At 47.5% G+C, this 24,121-nt stretch overlaps 1 protein-coding gene across 8 annotated transcripts in view; it reads right to left on the bottom strand.

The window, feature by feature from the left end:
* Positions 1-24,121, bottom strand: part of ACACB (acetyl-CoA carboxylase beta) — a 139,708-nt gene that overhangs the window by 26,250 nt on the left and 89,337 nt on the right. For 7 of the 8 annotated variants that reach the window (XM_067700488.1, XM_067700491.1, XM_067700493.1 and 4 more), the window contains 15 exons: positions 22,429-22,575; positions 20,803-20,991; positions 19,170-19,270; positions 17,555-17,643; positions 17,338-17,462; positions 13,216-13,329; positions 12,938-13,051; positions 12,269-12,358; positions 9,093-9,211; positions 7,865-8,002; positions 6,959-7,058; positions 6,763-6,870; positions 3,581-3,637; positions 3,303-3,344; positions 1,363-1,578 (listed from right to left, as the gene is read on the bottom strand). In XM_067700488.1, the coding sequence (XP_067556589.1) occupies positions 1,363-1,578; positions 3,303-3,344; positions 3,581-3,637; positions 6,763-6,870; positions 6,959-7,058; positions 7,865-8,002; positions 9,093-9,211; positions 12,269-12,358; positions 12,938-13,051; positions 13,216-13,329; positions 17,338-17,462; positions 17,555-17,643; positions 19,170-19,270; positions 20,803-20,991; positions 22,429-22,575 (1,749 nt within the window). Of the gene's footprint in view, positions 1-1,362; positions 1,579-3,302; positions 3,345-3,580; positions 3,638-6,762; positions 6,871-6,958; positions 7,097-7,864; positions 8,003-9,092; positions 9,212-12,268; positions 12,359-12,937; positions 13,052-13,215; positions 13,330-17,337; positions 17,463-17,554; positions 17,644-19,169; positions 19,271-20,802; positions 20,992-22,428; positions 22,576-24,121 lie in introns of those variants that run through there. The other variant, XM_067700495.1, reaches the window with a different exon arrangement.

The following is a 24,121-nucleotide window of genomic DNA, read 5'->3' as shown; positions in this document are numbered from 1 at the left end:
AGCATCCCCCTCCTCCAAAAGGCGTGCAGGTCAGACAGCAGAGCCCTGCCTCCAGAGGTAACGGGATGTCCAAGGCTGTCTCGTGTATTCAGCACCTCTGTTATTTTCTGTATTCTGAGGCTTTGACAGCTGGGCCTGGCTGACCATGGAGGGACTGCCCCTCCCAGGGTTAGCCAATTCCTAGAGTTTATAAACAACTCACCCATGAGCATGCGTTTCAGGCAAACCAACCAATCCAGACCCCACACCCCAACGACCTCCTTGTCAGGCTCTCACCCTCCAGGCCACTATCCACGGGCCCTAATCACCCCAGGGCCAGGTATCAGACAACTAGAGACAGTCTCTACGCTCACAGCCTGCTGAAATTACTCAAGCTAGCCAGTCCCAAGCCTGCTCACCCTGCCTCACCCATTCCTTCCTGCAGAATCCACAATAAAGGCTCCTGTCCATGTATCCCCCCTCCCTCTGCCTCCTGAGCAGCCCTGGTGCTTCCCCATGTGGCCCCCACGGCTCAGCATGCCCCCTCCTCTTGGAATCTGTGATAACAAGTAAACCATCTTTTCGATAATAACTGTCTCCTGATCTGTCGGCCTTACCGTACCTGGATAATCATAAAAGCTATTAAAATATCTAGGTGACAGAGGCAGCAAAATACTGATTAGCTTAACATCCATCACTGGGGGATGTGTTAAAAAACATTACACACACAAGATATACATCCATGCAAGGGAATTGCATGAAGGAAATCATCTTCATTAACATGGAAAGAGGTCTACAGTGGGAAAAAAAAAAAAGCCTTTAAATGATTTGTCCAGCCTGAGCTCCAATCTGTAACATTACACCTACAACCCAATCCCAATACATATATGGAATTAGGCCTAGAAAGGGTCACCAACAGGGCTGACCCCTGAATGGCAGGATTCTGGTCCTTTTCCTTAATTTTAAAAAATATTTTCAGTATTTTTTGCAATCTTCACAATATAATCATGAATTACTTTTCTAAATGCAAGAAACAATGGGACGTGATCTCTCACGCAATGAGCAAGTACAAAAAAATCCCCTTAACAAATCAGGATATTTCTTTTCTATCCTCCCAATTCTCTCCTCATGCAGAGAGATCTCTGTGACAGAAGGAAGAATTCACATGACGCCCCATGAGAACAGACCACTTCATTTTTCACCTCCCACTCCGTCCCCAGACTGGAGTGTCAGTCACAAGGGCAGGGCTGTGTGTGCCCTGTGCACCCTGAGATCCCCAGAGTGCAGCCCAGGGCCTGACCCAGAGCAGGAACTCAATGAAGGCAAGGGCAGCACGTGAGTGACAAGTTCAGGGGGAGAAAGAAACACCCTGTGACATCCTACCTTGGTGATCAGGTCTGAATGCCTGATGATGACGCGGATGAAGAACCTGTGGTCCGTGACCTCTGCGCCCTCTTTCACTCTGGCAGCGCCCAGGTACAAATGCATCTTGTGGTTGGCACAGGGCATGGCAGTTATGTCAAAGTTACGCAACCGGCTGAGCTCCAGCTGGAAGGCCAGGGCCGGCTCCAAGTGACGGTAAATGCGATCTTCTGCAAACTGTGGGCCGACCAGAGAGAGAAAACAGATGGACACACAGACACAGGTGGCGTTGGACACTGGGGCTGCGTGCCTGCTTGATCCACGCCCTGTCCTGCAGATCCCTGGTGTTTGCAGGTTTAGAACTCAGGAATGAAGCATTCATGATGTCCTCTAATTGGGAGCTCAAGAGATTTGGGATTTTGCGATGGTCCAGAGGAGAGCCACGAGCATGGAACCTTGTGCTGGCATAAGCCTCTTGGCCCCAGGGGAGCCCAGCTAGTCCCCAGCCCCTGCTGGCACCACCAGGCTGTTCTCTATCTGCCACCACACAGAGTATTTCTCAAGAAGTCACTAAGCCTTAGCTTCCTTGTGGAAATCGGTCCTCAGAAGGAGGCGACTGACAGTGCTGGAGACTGGAGAGAAAATGAAGAAGCTGAAGAAAGGATGCATTTAACTAGGAAAGCAAGGCTTTGGATAAATTAAAATACTGTTTAGTGGAGACTGGATTTGTACTGGGAACAAGCCCACCTGTTCTAGAATAAGGATGAGCAAACTTTTTCTTAAAAGGCCAGAGGACTGATGGAGTATACGGTCGGTCACAACCGCAGTCCACCTTCCGAATCCGCGGGTTCTGCATCCGCGGACACAACCAACTGCGGAGATTCCGTCCATGGTTGGGTGAATCCACGAATGTCGAATCCGTGAACACGGAGGGCCAACTGTACTCGATTCAGCTGCTGGAGCGAGAAAGCTACAGGAGACAGTAAGTGATTAATGGGTGTGGCCTCCATCCCAATCAAACTGTGGTTATAAAAACAGGGGGCTGGCCTGCAAGCCATAGTTTGCCAACCACTGTTCTGGAAGAACATAAGAAAAAGAGGTTGGCCAAATGTCCATTGACAGATGAATGGATAAAGAAGGTGTGGCACATATATACAATAGAATATTACTCAGCCATAAAAAGGAACGAAATTGAGTTATCTATAGTGAGGTGGATGGACCTAGAGTCTGTCATACAGACTGAAGTAAGTCAGAAAGAGAAAAACAAATACCATATGCTAACGCATATATATGGAATCTAAAAAAACGGTACTGATGAACATAGTGGCAGGGCAGGAATAAAGACGCAGACGTAGAGAATGGACGTGAGGACACGGGGAGGGGGAAGGGTAAGCTGGGATGAAGTGAGAGAGTGGCATTGACATATATACACTACCAAATGTAAAATACATAGTTAGTGGGAAGCAGCCGCATAGCACAGGGAGATCAGCTTGGTGCTCTGTGACCACCTAGAGGGGTGGGATAGGGAGGGTGGGAGGGAGACGCAAGAGGGAGGGCATATGGGGATATATGTATACGTATGGCTGATTCATTTTGTTGTACAGTAGAAACTAACATAACATTGTAAACAATTATACTCCAATCAAGATATTAAAAAAAAAAAAAGAAAAGAAAAAGAGGTTGGGAGAACCGTCTTACAGAGTTACACCGGCAAGTACAAAAAGTATCCAGGTGAGACAGAAACCTGTAGTGAAGGCTGAAAGGGAGGGAAACGTGGGGTCTGAGCTCCACAGAGCAACACGGGGCTCTCACTGGAAATACCAGCCCAGAGGAAGGCTGGAATCTACACAAAAGTTGCATGTTCTAGAATATGGGGACACCACAAGGACTAAGAACCATATTCTTGCTGAATATCAAATCTCCCAGGGAAGCCAGAACCAGTTCATTGCTCTTCACCATACCTCGTCTCTTGCTCTGAATGTGAAAAACTTGGGAAATTCTTTCTGCAAAAAGAAATCCATATGAAAGACAAATCAAGCAAGGCTCATTTAAATATTTATAGACCTGTTCTGTGATTTTTAACCCTAACCCAGTCCACTTCTAGAATGAATCGTTTGGAAAGCCATCTCTTCTCTAGGGACTGATTTTTTCCACCCCAATCTACAGAGTAAACACCAAACAGATGGCACCCAGTCTTGAAGAATGCGAAAAACTCAGATGCGCTGAGAATCGGACTGACCTCTTGGGCAATCAGGAACGTAATTCTTCGGAGTCCATACTCCACAAGGATGTTTTTCTGCATTAAAAACCAAAAACACAGTGGGATCATATTTGGCCACAAAAAGGAATGATATCTGTCACCACCCGGATCAACCTTGAAAGCATGCCGAGTGAAAGAGGCCCGTCCCCAAAGACCTCATAGTGTATGAAATTCCATTTATCCCATTGATAGGAAACACCCAGAACATGCCAATCCATAGAGACAGAAAGTAGATTAGTGGTTGCCTAGGGCAGGGGAAAGGGTTTTGGGTGGAGGGAACGTGGGGTGACTGCTAATGGGTATCTTGGTGGGAGTGGTGCAAATGTTCTAAAACATAATGATCATAATGATGGCTACACAACTCTATGAATACATAGTAGTCCCTTCTTATCCATGAGCTGTACGTTCCAAAATCCCCAGTGGATGCCTGGAACCACGGACAGTACCAAACCCTATACATACTACGTTTTTTCCTATATATACATACTTATGATAAAGTTTAATTTATAGATTAGGCACAGTAAGAGATTAACAATAATTATAACAAAATAGAACAACTATAGCCATATACTGTAAGAAAAGTTACGCGAATGTGGGCTCTCAAGATATTTTCCTGTACAAATTTAATGCTTTTTCCGTCTTAACTAGGCACTTACCACTCACTGTGGCCGTAATGTTTGCAATTTAGGGTGTGACAGCAAAACTAGCACGCATTTCTTTTCTCCTCCTTCACAATTTCATGGATAGAAGACTTGGTTTTACCATAGATCTTAGCAACTCAGCATACATTTTTTCCCCTTCCTTATTAAGTCAAGAATTTTCACCTTTTCATTTAAAGGAAGCACTTGACAGCTTCTCTTCGGCATGTCCGAGTTGCCAGCATCACTTGTGCTTTGGGGGCATAATTAAGTAAGATAAGGGTGACTTAACATGAGTACTGCAACACCATGACAGTTGATGGGATAACCGAGCTGACTGCTAAGTGACTAACGGGCGGCTACGCTTGGACAGAGGGATGATTCACATCCGGGCAGGACGGAGCAGGATGGCACACAACTTAAAACTTACAAATTGCTTAAACTTAAAAATTTCTGGAATTTTCCATTTAAGACTGCGGTGGACTGTGGGAAACTGAGACTGCAGAAAACAAAACTGCAGAAAAGGGGACTACTGTACTGATAAGCACTGAATTGTACACTTTAAATGGGGGAATGGTGTGCTAAGTGAATTATATTCAGGAAAGCTATTAATATATACATACATATTACATATATATATATATATATATATCTCTTAACATTTCATGAACTCTTTAATGAAATTGGTGGGATGGGGCATTGCTGTATTTAAAAAAAAAAGATGACAAGCTGAATAAAAAAGCCTGACACAAAAAAGTACAAACCATATGCTTTAGTTTATACAAAACTCTAAAATAGACAAAACTAATCTCTACTATTAGAAGTCAGGCTACTGGCTGGTTATCTTTGGCGGGGGAGACGTAGTGATGGGAAGAGGCTCAAGAAGGGGTCAGAGCAGTCATTTCTTGATCTGAATGTTGGTCACACTTGGGAATTCCCTGTGCAGATTCACCAGGCTGTACATTAATGATTTGTGCACTGCTGTGTATATTCGACTTCAGTCAAAAATTACCCAAGGAAAGTACTAAACTGTTTTTAGTTGCTCCCTAAACGAAATAAATATTATTCTGTATAGTTCTCTGGGGAAAGGAAAAACACCCAGAAGACCAGAAAACAAGGATATTTTTAAATTTCTCCATGTGATAAGGAAAATTACTAGGAGAAATGAAGAGTCTTAGCCCATTTCAGAAAGAGGTAAGGCACTTAACAGAATGCAGGTTGCAAAGAAAACAGGAGAAATTGGAAAATGAAGAGGATTCTACTGGGAGGCTGATTACTGTTCTCAAAGGTGTGCGTGAATGTACAGGTGTGTGTATGTGTCTGCGAATGTGAACGTATGTATCTTCTTAGTGCAAAAGTTTTTAAATAATATAGAAATATGTAACATTAAAATGTCTCCCACTCTCCTGGTAGGTGTATATTCTGCTAACTTTCCTCTCTTTGGTATGCTGTATATAAACACTTATTTGTACAGAGACACATACGTTTAATCTTTTCTAGTTCATGCATATCCTCCTGGGTCGATATGTAGAGAACTGTCTCCTTGCCCCACACAGCCACGTTGCCCCGCATAGCACGGCTGTTCACAGGTGATTCTGACACCCCTCCACTGCCCCCTCGGGGGAAGAACCACCAAGTATCTTGAGCATCCTCTGATTTGGTTAGGGGGTAGGCAAACTGCCAACAGCTCAAACGTTGCCTTATCTAAGCCATGGGATGCCAAGCTCAAAGTCCAGTAAGGACATCAGCTATGTTAAGAAACAGGCTAGAGGGAAATATACCACAGTCACTGCCCTGGATGGTGGGGCAAGCTCTTCAGATCCGTCTGCCCCTTCAACATTTTCTACAATGTACGTCATTACACTGTTGATTAATCAATCACACAAGGCTAAGTACATCACTAACAATAATGTCCCTAAGCTTTCGTGGCATCATCCGTGCATTATTCACCCAACACCTCCTGCCTAGGAAGCACCAGGCCAGGTCCTCTGAGGGACACCAAGTCAGAGGAGGTAAGAGGTGTCCCTCCCACCAGAATAACATGGGGGATACAACACATGTACAGATAAACACACTAAAAAGCGACAGCCGAAAATTTCCAAGTGTTCTTAAAGTTGAGACCAAGTCAGGAGAGTAAAGAACTAACAGCTATACAGTGTGCCTGGCAGATGTGATTAATTTATGAGCTTAAGTATCCCATTTTACAGATGGGAAAACTTAAGGATCAGAGAGATAAAGTAACCTGCTGGAGGTCACACAGCACCTGCCCCATAGTTCTACTACCTACACTTGCCAAGCTGCTCCACATCTGTCTGCAGCTGGGGTCATTAAGCATATGTAACAGCTGTCCCTACTGCTGGGTAAGAATCCATGCCGGCAATGGACACCACATGTTTATAAAACCAACCCACAATTATATGCGTACATGGTTGTTTATGTAAGTGACTTGGGCACATGGACACCTCACCAAGAGAGCCCTTCCTCCTTCTCCAGGGACCCAGAACCAGAGGCTGCCCAGCATACCTTGGACTGAACGAATGTCCGGAAAACAGGCACCAGCTGCTCATCCTCCAGGTAGTCTGCGTACTGGATGGCCACGTTCAGGATGTGGATCGGCTCTTCTCGGAGGCTCTGGGAGAGAAAACCAAGGGTAGGCAGTAGAAGGGCCCAGGGCCCCAGCCTGCCCCCTCCTCCGCTTGCTCCCTGCTCAGACACTCACCTTGCTGTCATCCTCGGAGTACAGGGAAGTACGGGCCTTGCTGAAGAGAGGAACGTCCTTAGGCACGTTGGCAAAGCAGGAAATGACCTCATCAAAGTTCCTGGGGGCACGGTGCAGAGAGGGAGGGCTGAGGGGCCGCTGCCCCACAAGGCAATAGGTCAGGCCTGACCCTCACTCTTTCCCAACCACCACTCTGCAAGCACATCCAAGTCTGTGCAGAATTCCTGTGGTTCCTGACTAGGTCCAAGGCACCATCGATGGGGTCTTTCCCAAAAGGGAAGGATGAACCTATGTGATTTGAGATGCTGAATAAAAGAAATGATTCCCAACACTTTGGGGGCATGGCTGGGGTCCCCCTTTTACTGGCCGGTAGACCCTTGCAACCTCATCTCACTCCTCTGAGTCAACTGAGGATAACAAAAGTAACCACTACACCTCCCAAGGCTGCTGCAAACACAGATAGTCCAAGCACGATGCATAACATACAGGACCAAGTTGAAAAAAGGGCAACGATGCTGACATTTCTGAGCACGTTATTTACATATTAACTATAGTTTAAATACAATATTTTATATGTATTATCTCATTTAATTTTCCTTGTGACCCTACGAAGTAAGTCCTTCTCTTATGCCCATTATACAGATGAGAAAACGAAGGTACAGAGAGAAATCATTTGTTCAGAGTCTTATAGTCAGGAAGCAGTGCAGAGCCAGAATTCAAGAGCAGGAGGTGCTGACACAAAAGTCCACGCTTTTGATGATATTATTATTCTGTTATTATTAACTCGCTGTGCCATGTGTCTGGGCCACCCCCACCTGTGTGTGCAATGAATGGGTGGGGGTCAGGGGAAGCTCACTCAACCCCTGTGCATGGGGTGTTCTGGAGAGACTGAGCCACACTGGGTACCTGGTGAAATCCTCGAATCTCTGGAAGGCAACCATGGCCCCCATCCGCTGGGACTTGGGGGAGAAGCCACTGTCCATGAAGAGCTCCGTGCTGTGCCTCAGCAGTTCAGGGTTGGTGATGCTGATGGGTACGGCCATCCTGCAGAGGAGTGGGAAGGAGGGGGTGAGGCAGCCACCGGTGGATCTAGCCCCAAGAGCTGTTCCTGCCCTGGAAGCTTCGGTGAGCCAGCGCCACATTAGAGCCTTCTGAAAGAGGGGGGCTTAGAATCGGGGTGGAAGGGATGGGGTAGAGCGACAGGGGCTGGGGAGTCTCATCTGATTCCTCAGGACCTGGTATAGAGCAAGAGCTCCACACGTGAATGAATAAATGAATGAACGGTACGTGCATGCAGGCAAGTCCAATTCCAACATAGTCGCCTGATAAATCCATAGTAGTGAACTCAGCCCAGAGTAAGAATGCACTCAGCGCCAATTCCTCCCGGAGAGCCCCAGCCCCCGGAGGCTGGTGAAGGGCCAGCCTTGGTTCTGAAAGACATTCCAGGCCTCTGCTCCCCTAACCCCTCCCCTCCATCAAACCCGCCCTACGGACAGGGCCAGAAACCAAAACTGACCCCCAGGCCAGCAGCCCACTGGAGTTCAGGTGGCCATTGCCCCCAGAACTGGCTGCACACCAGGGGCAAATCCAAATGGGTCCCCCGGGGAGTTAGGATAGGGTCCTGGAATCAAGCAAAGGAGGGGCTGCTCATCAGACGGGGGCAGAAAAGAGTCCACAGAGCAGGCCTGAGTTGCTCTCCTGAAAAAGGGACCTACTTGCAAGGCTGGCCCTTGGCTGGCATCCAGGAAGTTGGGGTTGCCCCCATTCCCTAAATGATGAGGGAGGCTCACTGTGCCCACGTTGTTTGTACAAGCCACATGTGAGCTTGTGGCTAGTGCACACTTTGAATGCAGCTGGTACAACCGAGGAACTGAATTTTTAATTTAATTGTAATGCATTTTAATTTCAATATCCCACAGGTGGGCAGTGGCTACCGGAGATAAGCACTGGGCTATCTCCATTTTACAGACGAGAAAACAAAGATGGGGGGAGATGCCAGGGTGGGGAAGTGGTGCACCTGACGTCTTCCCAGCAGTTCCCAGACATCCCTGCTGGGTCCCTCCAGAAACAGGGCTACAGTGACCAGGGAGAAGAGCAGCACAAGCTGGCCCCCCAGGTGGGTACCACTCTGTACCGGTTTGGGTGGGAGGAGGGCAGCATGAACTGGAATTCCACCACGCAGGTGCCGTCCCGGAGCTGCCGGTGCTGCAGGCTGGTTAACTCGTAGGCGATGTAGCCCCTCCGCACATAAACCTAATGAAACAGAAGCACAGCTGACGGAGTGCCCTCAACACCTGAGAAAACTCAGGCTGAAGGGTCCCAGAAACGATCTTGAACTATGATCCCTAAAGTGGTAGCTAACAGCAAATTTGCTCACTCTTCAGGATGCTACTTTCTCTGCAAAGGACCAGATAGTAAATATTTCAGGCTTTTGTGGAATATATCTTTATAACAACTACTCAATTCTGCTGTTGTAGGGACTTCCCCGGCGGTCCAGTGGTTAAGACTCCACGCTTCCACTACAGGGGGCATACATTCGTGCCACTGACAATACGTAAATGAGCGGGCGTGGCTGTGTTCCAATAAAACTTTATTTACAAAACCAGGCAGTGGGCCAGATGTGGCCCACGGACTATAGTTTGCTGACCCCTGCTCTACAGTAACACTGTCCAACAGAAATACAACACAGGCCACGTAGGCAATTTTAAATCAATTTCAGATTTTTCCAGTTGATACTTAAAAAAAGGCAAGAGGTTAAATATAATTTTAATAATATATTTCATGTCATCCCCAATACCTAAAACATTATCATTTCAACATGTAATCAATTTAAAAAAATTAAGATATTTTAAATTCTTTCTCCATACTGAGTCTCTGGAATCCAGTGTGTATCTTACACTTCAAGCACAGCTCAATCAGACTGGCCACACTGCAAGTGCTCAAAAGCCATGCGTGGCCAGTGGCTGCCACATTGGACCACACGGTTCTAGAGTCTAAGCATTGGGGAATTTTTTTAATTGAATAGGGAAGCCAGGGACTGTGCAGCAAAAGTTAACACAGCAGGCCTAATTGCTATCCTTTGAAAGGCCTGCTTGCAAGGCTGGCCTTTTGCTAGCAACTAAGAACCCAGATTTAGGGAGGATTCCCACCATTCCCAGATAAGAATGGTTGACGCTGCCTAATCTATGCAAACAGTATGATTTATGTTGAACATGTGTTTTCTTCCTGGGGTTTAGAATTTTGGTATGTGTCAGTCAGAGAGTGCCTATGTGACCAGCCCCCAATAAAACTGTGGGTGTAAAGTCTCTAATGAGCTTCTGTGGTAGACAACTTTTACATGTGTTGCCATAATTTGTTTGTCAAGGAATTAAAAGTGCCTGGAGGACCACTGGAAGCTTGTGCATGGTGTCCTCTGGCCTTCACCCCATGAGCCCTTTCTCTCTGCTGACTGTGCTTTGTATCCTTTTGCTGTAATAAATCACAACTGTGAGCACATCTATATGCTGAGTCCTGGAGTCTTCCTAGAGAATCACTGACCCTGGGCATGGTCTGGGAGGACCAGACACATTTTAAGCGGGGACAAAACTCTACACAACTCAAGAGGCCAAGTGAAAACCTTATGTTTACAATGCTCATCTTGAGTCGTGAAGAAAAGGTTGGATCCTATTCAATAAAACTGCCCAACCAAGTGATGGAACGTGTTAAGAAAGCATCCTAGAAAAATCACTAACAGAAATAAATGGGATTCAGCACTTTATTAAGTGGGGAAGGTGGGCTGCTGCTTTCTATCTGACTTAGGACCCCTAGACTTAGGACCCCCTACACAGGACAGGTGTTTGGATGATGGGTGACAATGGTGATCAATACTCACATCTGATGCTTACTCATGCTGTGAGGTCAGCATTACTATCCCTATCTAAAGTACACGAATCTAAGAGTCCAGAGAAGGAAAGCAACTTGCCAGAGGTCACACAGCTTGGACCTTTGCACACGCCACTGACTGGAATCTCTCTGCTTCTCCCTCCCACAAATTCCTACTTGCTCTTCAGACACTTTCATGTCACTTTCTCATCAAAGTCTGAGTCGAACCTCCTGGTAAGGTTAAGTACTGCTGTGCAATTCTCATCATGGCCTGCATTTTCCCTCTGTGGCCCTATCACGCGTATAATTAAAGAAATACTGAGTGTGTGTCTCTCCCCAGCCAGAGAGGCTCCACTAAGGCAGAGACTATGGTTATTCTCTAATGTATCCCCAGCAGCTGGAATACAGTAGGTCTCAATAATTACTGGTGAAAACTGAAGACGGGGGAAAACACTTGGTAGCTACTTAAGAGCTGTATTAGGTCTCACTGCTGCGAACAAAGAGTGGGGCCTGGAGGGGTTCTTGGAGTCGAAACCAGGGGAGGGGTAAAAATTGCAGGCCCAGAGACACTGGCTGTAACATGCTTACAAGCCCAAAATGGTCTCCATGGAGACCCAGTCAACCTTCTGGCATCAGGATGGCTGACCCATGGGGTCTAAAAGATGGCAGAAGAGTGGGTACCACAGGGGACTGAGACTCCAAGTTCAGAGGGTAAAGAAATGAGGAGAAATCACCAGGGGAAGACAGTCAAGTTGAAGAAATGAGGAGAAATCACCGGGGAAGACAGTCAAGTTGAAAACACCCATCATCTCATAACTCCTTGAAAGGATTCTGAAAGAGCAGATGGAACATCGTGATGTCCTGAAATTAACCAAACACCTCTCAGCCCCTGAATTCAGGAAGACCAGAGCGGAAGCAGACAACCTGGCTCTAATCCAGGTTTTGCCACTGCTCGTGTTCATCTCTGCCTGACACACAGGGAGGTCACCTTAAACTGTCACCTAGGCTCCTTCCGGCTCTCATAGTTCCAAGTGGAAAAGTCTTTCAAAGGTATCTAAGGCAGGTGAGTTGGAAAGTTTGGATGAAGTGCCTCAGACTTGGCCCTTGGGGGTTCATATTTAACTGTGCCTGGTCCGGAGGAGGCTAGAATGGCACACAAGATAGCAGGGCTTACCAGCAAGGACCCTGGACTAAGACAGACCTAATGTGAATCCTGGTTTTGCTACTTCCTAGCTGTGTGACCTTGAGCAAGTTGCTTCACCTCTCTGAGCCTCCGTTCTCTTCTCCGTGAGACAGGTGTAAGTAACAGGACCTACCTTGTACAGAGAATGATAAGATCACGTTTGCCAGGCACGTGGTCCAGGGTCAGGCATGTGGCAGGCGGGCAGTGGATGTTAGGACCGGCATGGTCAGTACTGGTGCTGTTACGGGGGCCTCTCTCCTACTTACCTCCAAGGATGCCATGCAGACGACTTTGTTAGCATGATAGAAGAAAGTGGGCAGGACGTCAAATATGGTCGTTTCTGAGAGTATTAATTTCTACAGGAAATGGAAGTGGGAAAAAGAAGGAAAAGGGAATGTTAACGAGTTCTAACCAGCAGTCAGATAAGCAGGAGGGATGGGGGCAGGGAAGGAGGCTGGTCGTATTGTTATCACGAAACGTTGCCCATTTCCCAGGCCCACGAGATCTGAACATGGAGGCAGTTCTGGGGTGACTGCTCCCAGGGCTCCCAGCTCCAGTTGTGGAGGAGGTGCCTGGAAGCCTGTGAATGAGGCAGATTTAGGAGGTGGGGGAGCCCTGGGAAGATGAAGCCATGACCCAACCATGTGAGTGCTCCCAGCTTCCAATAAGCTCCATGACACATGAACTTTTAACATCACACCTCCTGGGAGAGCCTGGCTGCCTGAGGCTCTGTCCATCCTGCAGGACTCAACCTCTCCCAGAGCCTCCCCTGGGCAGCCCTGGCCACACTGGACTAAACCACTGGAGTTGGCAGCTGTGCCCTGCACCCGAGTGCCAGCCCATCGAGGGAAGGGGAGCCCGCTTCCCCACCCCCAGGCCCCACGTGGGCCACGGCGCATGCTCTCTGCCAAGTGCATGGATGGAGGTGGCCTCACCTTGAGGTTTTCCGGGCAGAACTGGTGGCCATACATGTCGATGGCAGACAGGAAAATGGACTCCACCTGGTTGTGCCTCAGCTCATAGGAGGGGAGGTGGGAGGCAATCAGGACCTGCAGGGGGAGGGGACAGAGGGGCTGGGGTGAGCCATCCTCATGGGGAGGAGCCAAGGGGCGGGTCCTGCAGCAGAGGGGACATGCACGGTGGGGGCCGCGTGTGGGGAAGGGCGGCACCCTGTGACGTCATGCACGGTGGGGACCACGGCTGGCGACCCTACCTGCCTGGCTCTGAGGGCCACTTTGCAGTGCTTGCTTTTGCTCAGCTGAGTGAGCTCGCTGAGGATGGAGGTCAGCTCATCTGACAGGGAAGGGTCTGGGCCACAGAGCTCATCCTTTGGGGGAGAGAAACAAAATCCAAATGGCTCTCTGTTCTACCAGAAGGAAACAGGCCAGCATTCACCCTTGGCCAGGGGGCTGGGGGTGTGGCTGCCCCCGCAAACCTGCACAGTGTGATACACATACCCTTGGCCACTCTCCACCAAGTACCCCCCTATTCATTCACTCTCCCATTCATCCACCCCAAAACATGCCCTAAATTCCTGGCATGAAGAAAAAGACAACAAAGTCTCTGCCTGCATCACTGTTAATGGCCAGCACTTATCAGGTACTTACTATGGCCAGGCAAGCAGCTAGACACTTTCCACTCATTTCCTCAAATGCCCCCAACCCACTGACAAGTTACTATATGATTCCCATTTTACAGATGAGGAAACTGAGGCTCGGAGAGGCAACGCGCCTTGCCCCAAGGCTACCAAGCACATGCGAGGCAGAGCCAGATTTGAACCCAGGGCTCTCCTGTCGCTATGGCCTCTCCCTCTTTCCTCTAAACGTTGTTGCCTGACTTATGGAGCTCAGTTTCAGAGAAGAGGGATGAGGGGAAATAGAGGCAGGTATGAACAGAGTAAGGGCCACATGGGAGGCTTTGGTGAGGGTGTGTAAGCTACCCTCCAGGAGCCCCAGTGTGAGGGGAGCATCTAGGGCCTGGATAGGTCAAGGGAGGCTTCCTGCAAGAAAGAAGATCTAGAGGTGGAACTTGCAGAAGAGGCAGGGATGAGGGTTCCTACGTGCATCCCTCCTCTCTGCTTCTGAACAAGGGACCTTTCTGCTGGAGACCAGGGCCGCATGCGACTGGTCTTTGCAACTCCTCTTATGCCCTAAATGCAAGAAGGGCCTGGTAATGGCTCAGAGCTTACACTCCCTCAATACCCACAAAGACAGAACAATGAATGCTGGGAATCTGAATGCCTGGGCATCACACCCCCCCTTCCTTGCACCAGGCCGTTCTCCAAGTGGTCACCAGGTGGTGGTGCCAGGGGTCATTCTTTTCCGCATCTGCTTCTGCATTTTCCTAATTAGAATGAGACCACACTGTTTTTACAGTCAGAAAAAATTTTTTTTAACATATTAATATTTCACACTTGTACACAAACACATAGCATGTCAGTGCTGAAGAAATCTCGTGGGAAATTATTCTAAACTTTCTCTCCCTCCCACATTCTGATTTGCTTTATCAAGTGGCGGTGGCATTAGTCTCCATCATTCCACCAGCCTGTGACTCCAAGGATAGCACAGAACGTAGGCGCTGTCCAACAACCAGGCTAGTGGTTTTCTAAGAGAGGAAAGACTCAGGAGCTCCCTGTGGCCTAGTGGTTAGGATTCTGGGCTTTCACTGCTGTGGCCTGGGTTCAATCCCTGGTCGGGAAAGATCTTGCAAGCCGTGTGGCACGGCCAAAGATAGGAATAAAAAATCAATAAGAGAGGAAAGACTCAAGACAAGTTTTGTATGAAAAATTTAAAAATCTGGCCACCACACTCTACACACAAAAGTCTAGAATACTCTCTCTCTTTCTTGTTAACTTTTGTGAAGTGGTCCCATGGCGTGTATTTTAGTTCACAGCATCATGTTTTGTTTTCTCTGTTTTGTCATTAGCAAAGTCCTATAACCACTGAATTGATGTTCAGAAATGAGGTTGCCTGTAAAGACTCAAAAAAATTTCATTTCCAAGTAAGTAATCACTCAATTAACAAGTCTTTGCTCAAAATCTCCAAAGCATCAAATACCGTCAAATGCAAAGAACTCACCATTTTCTAGCAAATGGAAACAAGAGAGCCAGAAGAATAATGAATCTCACATATAACCCCCAAACCACACCTGCTACAACATTTTTAGCCTCCTTCACCAAGAAGCCCCTGGCAGTGCCCTAGGTCTCTGATCTTGGGGCCATTCCACCAGGCCGTCCTCTTCCCCAGGCCATCCTCTGATGAACATTATTTTTAAGAACTTCACACCCAAAAGAGTTATTATGTACACAAAGAGTAGCAAACAGCAGAATAACCCACAGACCCAAGCCCTGGCCTATGAACAAATGGTGAGTGGACTGTAATAAATTATAGGCATCCTTTGTTTTACAGATACTCACACTTAAGAAGACTCCATCCAAAGGAGGTACTTTGAGAAAAGGGTTATATTATTTTAGCAATGAAATTCCCCCCAAGACTAGATATGTCCTTGGTCTTAAGTTCCCAATCCTGGCTGCATATTGCAATCACTTGGGGATCCTTCCTCCCAAATTTAATTTTTTTTTAAATTTTATTTATTTTTGGCTGCATTGGGTCTTTGTTGCTGTGCGCGGGCTTTCTCTAGTTGCAGCAAGCGGGGGCTACTCTTCGTTGCGGTGCGCGGGCTTCTCACTGCAGTGGCTTCTCTTATCGTGGAGCACGGGCTCTAGCCACGCGGGCTTCAGTAGTTGTGGCATGCGGGCTCAGTAGTTGTGGCTCCCAGGCTTCAGTAGTTGTGGCGCATATGCTTAGTTGCTCCGTGGCATGTGGGATCTTCCTGGACCAGGGAATGAACCCGTGTCCCCTGCACTGGCAGGCAGATTCTTAACCCCTGCGCCACCAGGGAAGTCCCCCAAATTTAATTTTGAAGAACTTCAAAACTACAGGAGATCAGTACATCGAAAATTATCCAGATTCAGCAATTGCTAAACTTTCACATTTGCTTTTCTAGTAAGCATACGTGCATGCCTGTACACACACACACACTCTCTCACTCTTTTCTCTTTCTTTCAGTTGCAGACACCATGATCCTTCCCACTACTTCAGAATGTACCCCCTTGAGAAAAAAGATCTCTCCCCAGCTAACTGTAGAACTGTTAAAACACTCCAAAAATTGGACACTAGACCAATATTATTATCTAATATACAGTCCCCGTTTAAACTTCCCATTGGAGAAGCTTTCAGAAAGTACTAATGCCTGGGCCCCATCCACAGAAACCCTGAGTTAATGGACCAAGGGTGGGGCCTGGGCATCTGTATTTTTTAAAAGCTCCCCCACCCCCACCCCAGGTGGTTCTCAAGTACAGCCTGGATTAAGAGAATCTCATGCTGCATTAGGAGATTTTTAAATGATTCTTTACAAAAATATCAATATTTATGAATCCATTTTGTTAGGGTGTTAACTGCCCTATAAGCCCAGGCCCAAATCTGGCCCACTGCCCAGTTTTGTAAATAAAGTTTTATTGGCACAGAGCCACACTCATTCATTCACATATTGTCTATGGCCACTTTCACGCTACAATGGCAGGACTGAGTAGTTTCAACATAGGCTGCATGGCCAAAGCCTGAAATATTTACTCTCTGGCCCCTTACAGAAAAAAGAAATCTGCCGACCCCTTCCTGCTATAAGCCAAGCCCAAGTCTCTGCTACTATCTGCTGATCCTGCATTTTCTAAGTCACGTCAAGGAAAAAAATCTTTAGCTATAAAGGATTGCTAATTATTACCCGGTAGGAGGAGAAATAAGAACAGAGACATTCCACGCTTCACCAAGAAGGCAAAATGAAAGCCCTACCAGAAGACTCGGAATCCAATACCCCTTGACTAATCATAGCTCATGACTCTGGAGCCATGCTGTGGGTTCAAATCCCAGCTCTGCACTTATAAGCTGGGTACCCTTGGGAAAGTGATTTCACCTCTCTGTGCTGTCAAAGGAGGATGAGAACGGTACCGACCTCCTAGGGCTGCTTAGGGAATTAAACAAGTTAGTATTTGTAAAGCATGTCAGGAGTGCCTGGCACACAGTAGGTGCTTTGTGGGTTAGTCATGATCTCCCCCAGGGGTCAACAAATCCTACCTACTGCCTAGTTTTATAAGCAAAGTTTTATTGGAACACAGCCATGCCCATTTGCTTACACTGTGCCACAGCAGCATTGAGAGGTCAGGGCAGAGACCATATCCTGGGCTAAATCTAATATATTTACTCTCTGGCCCTTTCCAGAAAAAGTCAGTGGAGCCCTGAGCTACCCCCACTCTGGGTAAAGGGTGACTTTTCTTGCTTACGATCAACATGATCACCAGCTGGTTCTTCTTGGCCACCTGCGCGTGGGAGAAGATGCAGTCCAACACCTGGGACATGTCTGGTTTCAGCTGCTCCCTGAGGTTTATCACACACTTGTCGTAGTGGGCTGCAGGGAGACAAAAGGCCACGTGGGGTAAGGCTTGGGGCCCCTCCTGCCCCCGTGGGCTTGTCACCAATGCTTGCGGTGGCGACTCTTGCCTTGTTGGAAATGGTGCTCAACCAGCAAATATCTTCGCAGGAGATCCAACACCACCGCCTTCATGTAGCCCCGGGTCCCACTGCGGTATCTGGGGAGGAAGGGAAGGCTGGCTTAGTGATCAACTCTACTTCCTGGGGTGCCGGAGTTATCCACAGCCAGGACTTTTATGATTTGAATAAGGAGAAAACACTAATAAAGAAACTGGAGGCTGCTCCCTCTAATCTTTAGGCCTGGGAGGGATGTGTGAGTTAGTTCATTTGTGCTAATAACTCCGCAGGCCAGAGAGAGCAGTGACTTGCCCAAGGTCACACATCCAACGAGAGGCCAAGCCTGAGCCTTTGGATGATGCCTGCCCGTCCCCAGAGAGAAGGAAAAACACTTACAGAGTTGGGATGCTGAAAGGGGTCAGCCTTGCATGCATGGTTGAAAAGCAAAAATTTTCAATTAACCACTCAATGTATAAAGACAGATTGGAAAACAAAACAAAACAAAACTTGAAGGACATTTACCAAAAGATCCCTGTGTAAATTTCACTTCCCTTTTAAAACCAAATGGTAACCTGGATGTTCCTTAAACCATTTCCTCTTCTAAACTATTTCAGAACACAGGGAATTGAGTGTGTAAGAGAATGGGATGCTGAGTTTTAGGGAAGCTGAAAGCAGCTTCACCCCAGCATCACCAAAGGGCAACAAAAGAGAGGAAGAACCTAAAATACTCTTTTATTCAGATGTGATTTTAAAAACACACACGAACACAACATAAGACAGAGCTTTGCGATTTGTATTTAACACACAAAATCCTGCTATGGAATTTGATTCGTTTGTCATTTGTTCATTTCTCCCAGGCATTTCCATTGCTGAAGGATGGGTTAGCGTTAGCAGTCTAAGGGAGGCAAAGGGATCCTGCACATCCAGCTGTGACTCTCACTTGGTGGGGAATCCAAACTCCAATCTCCTTCCTCAGCTGCGATCCTATCTTGTTAGTATGAGTCCCCATGAGCCAGGGAGCGCCCTGAAAAGGACGGCATTTTCCTATAGTCCTATATCCTCTGTACCTCTGATAGTTTCTGCCACATGGCTAACATGCGCTGAATGAATTCGCTGAAGTCTGAGAATGTTTGGATGCTGTCCTTATAGGCAAAGCTTTCTTGCTGGGTAGAGTTTTCATGCAAAAGGGAAGTTCTTTTTATCATCAGAATAGTTCTCCCTGCTCAAGAACTACTTAAGATAAAATACAAATTCTTCGCCAACTCCTCCTTTGCAAGGATCCCCCAAAACCGCAAGGATCATCCTTTACAGCCTATAAAGCCATCTCATCCCACTGTCTCATAATCAAAGCTACCACAAGGACTCACTATGTGTCAGCACTTTACAAAAATCAATCTGCTCATAGCTCAAAATGACTTATGGTGTGTGAAGTGTTTTTATCCCCATTTTACAGACTGGCAAACTGAGATTCACGGAGGTAAAGGGTGTTGCTTTGTTCTGCTGTTAGGAAGGGCTGTGCTGGGGCTGTAAGTGGGGTATTGGACCCCAGGCACTGTCTCTCAGTTTGAGCCTGCTACATGGATAACTGAGTGTGATAACCACACTCCAAGGAGGGCCCAGGACTCACTTCTGGACCAGCTGCACAATGCTCTGGGTGTTCATGAAGAAGACCTCCCGATCGGCCTTCCGCTGCAGGGTGGCCGCATGGCAGTCCAGGATGGTGGCTATCTGCATGGGAAAACAGGACAGGTCACAGGCCACTCAAACCACACAATCTGGTTGCCACGCAGAAGTCACCAGAAGGACCCACCACAGGCTCCCATGGGGATCCCATTCAAAAATTTAAAATTCCAGCCCCAAAGCTCTCTGGCCACCCAGAAACAGCTCTGCACACCCCACTCAACACGTGGCTTGAGGACTCAAGAGCTCAGAATGACAACAATCACATAAAGACACGCACCACTGTATCATCCCTCTCCACAAATTCAAAGGCTCTGGGGAAAGAGGAGAAGGGAATTTCCAACCCCAGGGAGCATGAGGGTGTTGGCTATGGGGGTCCTATTTTTACAGTTAGATTTAATGCGATCGGCATGTTGTCTGTGGCGACAAAAAAAACATGTAATGAAAAACCTGCATCAATAACAAATTCCCAGAAGGTTCCAACATGTATTTTTCTCAACTGGGGTCCCTGAGAGCTTTGTTTTCATTATTTTTTAGTTGAGATAGAATTCATATACCATCATCTTCCGCCCCCCTTCTTTTAAAGTGTACAATTAATTCCGTGCTTTTAGTATATTCACAGAGCTGTGCAACCATCACCGCCATCCAATTTCAGAGCGTTTTCTTCTCCCCCAAAAGAAATCCTATAACCATTAGCAGCTACTCGCCAACCCCCCCTGCCCCCAGCCCCTGGCAACCACTGATCTACTTCCTCTTCTCCGTGGATTTGCCAGTTCTGAATGTTTCATATAAATGGAATCAGGCAACACGTGGTCTTTAATGATTGGCTTCTTTCACTGCGCATCATGTTTTCAAGGTTCATCCCTGGGGTAGCATGAATCAGTATTTCATTCCTTTTTATGGCCGAACGATACTCCAACCTAGAGGTTGACCTCTGGGAATAAACTGACTTACACTGACCTCGGGCGCCCCAAATTGCTGACATGTGGGTGGGGTGATGGTGGGAGGCAGCCCTTATAACCAGGCAGAGGGCATGAAGATAAAAAAGAGATGGCTCTTCAAAATGCAGATTTCCTTTAAAACGCCTGATAAAAGCGACCCCAAAAAAGAACAAAACGAGGCCATTGTAGAATTATTAGAGATTTCTGATACTACCTGGGAATGGTTTCCATTCTTAAATAATATTATATATATGTATAGCCCCAAGATTGTCACCTTACACAAAGCAGAGGGAGAGAATCAGTACTACACACTGGCAAGAAGAACTCACAATGTCCTCTACTGTGTCAGCCAGCGTATTTTTGGAAAACGCTCACTCTGTTTGCACCAACTGCTTACTCCTGTTCCGCAGCCGAGTTATACAGAATGAGGCCTAATAACTGTTTATGTTCCTCTAAACAACTGTTGTTTTGGGGGAAATGCTGCGATCCTGCAGAGAAGGCGTGAAAGAAAACTCTCAGTCCCCAGCATCTTGGCTGTAAGTGGGTCTCGTGAAACCCGATTTGATCAGAGACTGGACGTCCACACTGATGGGGAGACAAGTTCCCAGCGGGGCTGGAGTGGGGGTGGGGGGCACCCACCTGCTGGCTGGGGAACTGGCACAGCACCGAGGTGATGTTGCTGGCGTACTGGGCCATCACCCTGCGGACAGCCTTCTCCACGGGGGCGGGGATGCGGCCCGACACGCTGGTCATGATCTCCTGCAGATCCAGCAGTGGCAGCGTTGGGTGCCGCAGGGTCATCAGGAGCTTCTGCACCCAGTCCTTCAGCTGCAGCAGGGAGCACAGAGTCGGCCCAAGGCTGTGCTGGGGGCATGGGCACGGCCACCCACCATGGGGCGGCTGACACACTCAGCCCATCCAGGCCCCGTGCACTTGAGTGGCCAAAGATCTAGACCCAGTGGCCTGTGGAACAGTCCAGAGTAGAATGGCCCCCTGACCACAGGAGGAATGAACACCCAGTTTCCCGACCCAGGAAGGCCTCACTCCCCTCTCCATGCATCCAAACAGCCAGCCTGGTGTGGGGATAGAACACCAGGCCCTGGGAAAAACGAACATTTGTGGGACACTGGCTTTGTGCCAGACACTGTCCTAGGTCCTGGATTTGCATATTCTCATTTGATCCTCAGAGACAACCCCACAAAGTAGGAATAATCATTATTTGCATTTTCCAGCTGAGGAAACTGAAACACAGAGAGGTTAATTAAGTTACCCAAAGTCACCCAGCTAGTAGGAAGCAAAGCCAGGATGCAAACTCAGGCAGACTCAGAGACTCTTAACAGCTGCATTGCACTGCTTCCGGCTCACCCGGAAGCAGAACTGTTGATGGTCTTTGAATGGGGAGGATAATGGCGCCAACCCCATAACGTGATTGTAAGGTTTAAAAATGAAACCATGCACACACAGGCAAGTGCAAAGACTTAAAAAAATGTTGTAATTCTAGCAGTTAAGCAGCATAACCTAGGGGCTAAGTGCATGGACTCTGAAGCTAGGGGGCCAGGGTTCAAGTCCCCTCTTTGCCTCTTCATGGGTGAAACCAGGCAAATTTTGTAGCTTCTCTGTGCCTCAGTTTCCTCACCTGTAAAATGGAAATAAGAAGAGTTCTTACCTCCTAGGTTGTTGGGACGGTGAAATGACTTAATAAGGTTCAAGTACTTAGAGTAGTAGATGGCACATAGCATGTACAGGACAAGGGCTGAGTTATTACTACGACCACCAGCACCGTGATTGGCTTTTCTGGGATGGAATGGGATGTAGCAGTTTTATAGTTACTGACGTTGAGTTTAGCAGCATGGGTCTTTCACGGAGGTCTGAAAATTTGAGGACTTGTTTCTCTACAGACAACGGGACCCTGGGATGATGAACAGAGTTGTGTTTCTGGACAAAGCCCTTCCTCGCTGTCTCTTTAAGAGGGTGACCCACATTGACTCCTTTCTTAACTTACTATGTGAACATTCTCAGTGTTGAGCTGAACCCAACCCCAAAAAGCAACCTCACCTTTACAACAGTTTATAATCAGAGAGAAACATACACTGATGTTTACAATGAAACTGAGGAACTTCCTGAGAACGGGTCCTTGATAGAAACAACAGAGGATGAATCATTTTCTCATTTCTTACCTCAATAAAGATCTCTGGGATCTTCTGGCTCTCATACGGACCTATGCACGTGTGTGTGATACATACCTACCCTGCCCACGTGACCCACCTTGATGCTAAAAATAGGCTCCGGCAGACAGTAGCCCTTCATGATGTTCCTCAGATTTTCCAGGACGCTGCGAAAAACCTGGTGCAGTTTCTCTCCGAGGATGGGCAGCGTTGGTTGGGAGGGGAGCTCTCCCGTGAATGGCTCAGCCTGATGGGACACCACAGGAGTCAGAGGTCAAGGCCAGTGTGGCCTCTGAATGAGACATGCAAGCCAAGGGCCGAGGCAGAGCTACCAACACACGATATACACAATACACATAATGCGGTTATCATGAAGCCTGCGGGGGAGGGGGGAACGGAAGAAAACATTGTATTGGAAAGTTAAAATTGCTACATTCACACCCCTGTGTGAGGTTTCCACGTCTTCCCCTTTACAAATGTCAGAGTCAATTATGTACCCCAAATAATTCTGGAGGGCATTAGATGTGACTGAAAACAAAATGTTCACATGTTGAGATCTGGGGAAGTGATTCTGGCTTCTACATGAGTTAACTTGAATTTCATGCTAACTAGAGCAGCCAGTTTGTAGCCAATCAAACATACACTGTACATGAGCTTTAATTATTAAAGAAAAGGGCGCACTGACCAGAAGTAAAGAATGTCCAGGTTAAAAATAAAGATGAAATGCCTCCCTTCCTCGGACGCCCATGCTGGTTCTCCTTTGATGATAAGATTCCCTTCCCAGGTGCCAAGGCCATATGGACTCGCTGTGTACGTGCTGATCTGTTCTGTTTGTGTGTGTGTGTGTGTGTGTGTGTGTGTGTGTGTCCTGAAACCTTGAAGGAATGTATCCCTGACTTGTTTCATGTTCTTTGTTCTGACAAGACATAAAACTGTGCTGAAAAAAAGGCTCCTTGGGAGCAGTTCCTCAGAGTTATCTGAAAGGTTGTCTTTCGGGCTATGGTCCTCAGTTTGGTTCAAATAAAACTCTTTCTATTCCTATTAAAGACTGTTTATTATTTTTGTCGACAGATGTTTTTGTTTTGCTTTGCTTTCAAACCAAGATCATCTTCCTGTTTTTTTCCATTTATTTCAGTCTCACTCGAACCCCAAAGATGAATGCCTAGCAAGGTGAAAATTTAGGAAACTGTCATGCAAGTGTACGTGCTTTTTTTTTTTTTTTGCGGTACGCGGGCCTCTCACTGTTGTGGCCTCTCCCGTTGCGGAGCACAGGCTCCGGACGCGCAGGCTCAGCAGCCATGGCTCACGGGCCCAGCCGCTCCGCAGCATGTGGGATCTTCCCGGACTGGGGCACAAACCCGTGTCCCCTGCATCGGCAGGCGGACTCCCAACCACTGCGCCACCAGGGAAGCCCGTGTACGTGCTTTTTGTAAATCATAAACATTTAGCCTTAAAGGATCCCCAAATAAAAAGCTCCCCAAAGGGGCAACACTGACTTAATGTATCCATTCGTCTGTTAATTTACTCTACAAATATCCACTCAACACCAACTGTGGGAGGCACTGGGACCCAGGAGCTGGGGCATGCTATTCTGCTGGCCCAGAACCCTCAGCTTCCTGTCCCTCGACTCCACTCCCAACCCTGCAGGCTCCTCTCACCCTTGAAGATTAACCGGAGGGTTTCCCCTCTCCACAATCTGCTGCTGGCTTCTCCACCTGGGCCCTCACAGCCAGCGGCCAAGCGCAGTCCCTCTGACTGCACTTACTGAGCTGAATTACAAAGGCTTATCTGCC

The sequence above is a fragment of the Pseudorca crassidens genome, chromosome 12 (genome assembly GCF_039906515.1).
Source record: "Pseudorca crassidens isolate mPseCra1 chromosome 12, mPseCra1.hap1, whole genome shotgun sequence".
Lineage (NCBI taxonomy): Eukaryota > Metazoa > Chordata > Mammalia > Artiodactyla > Delphinidae > Pseudorca > Pseudorca crassidens.
The sequence above is the reverse complement of the archived record's forward strand: the minus strand, read 5'-3'. Positions and strand labels throughout refer to the sequence as shown.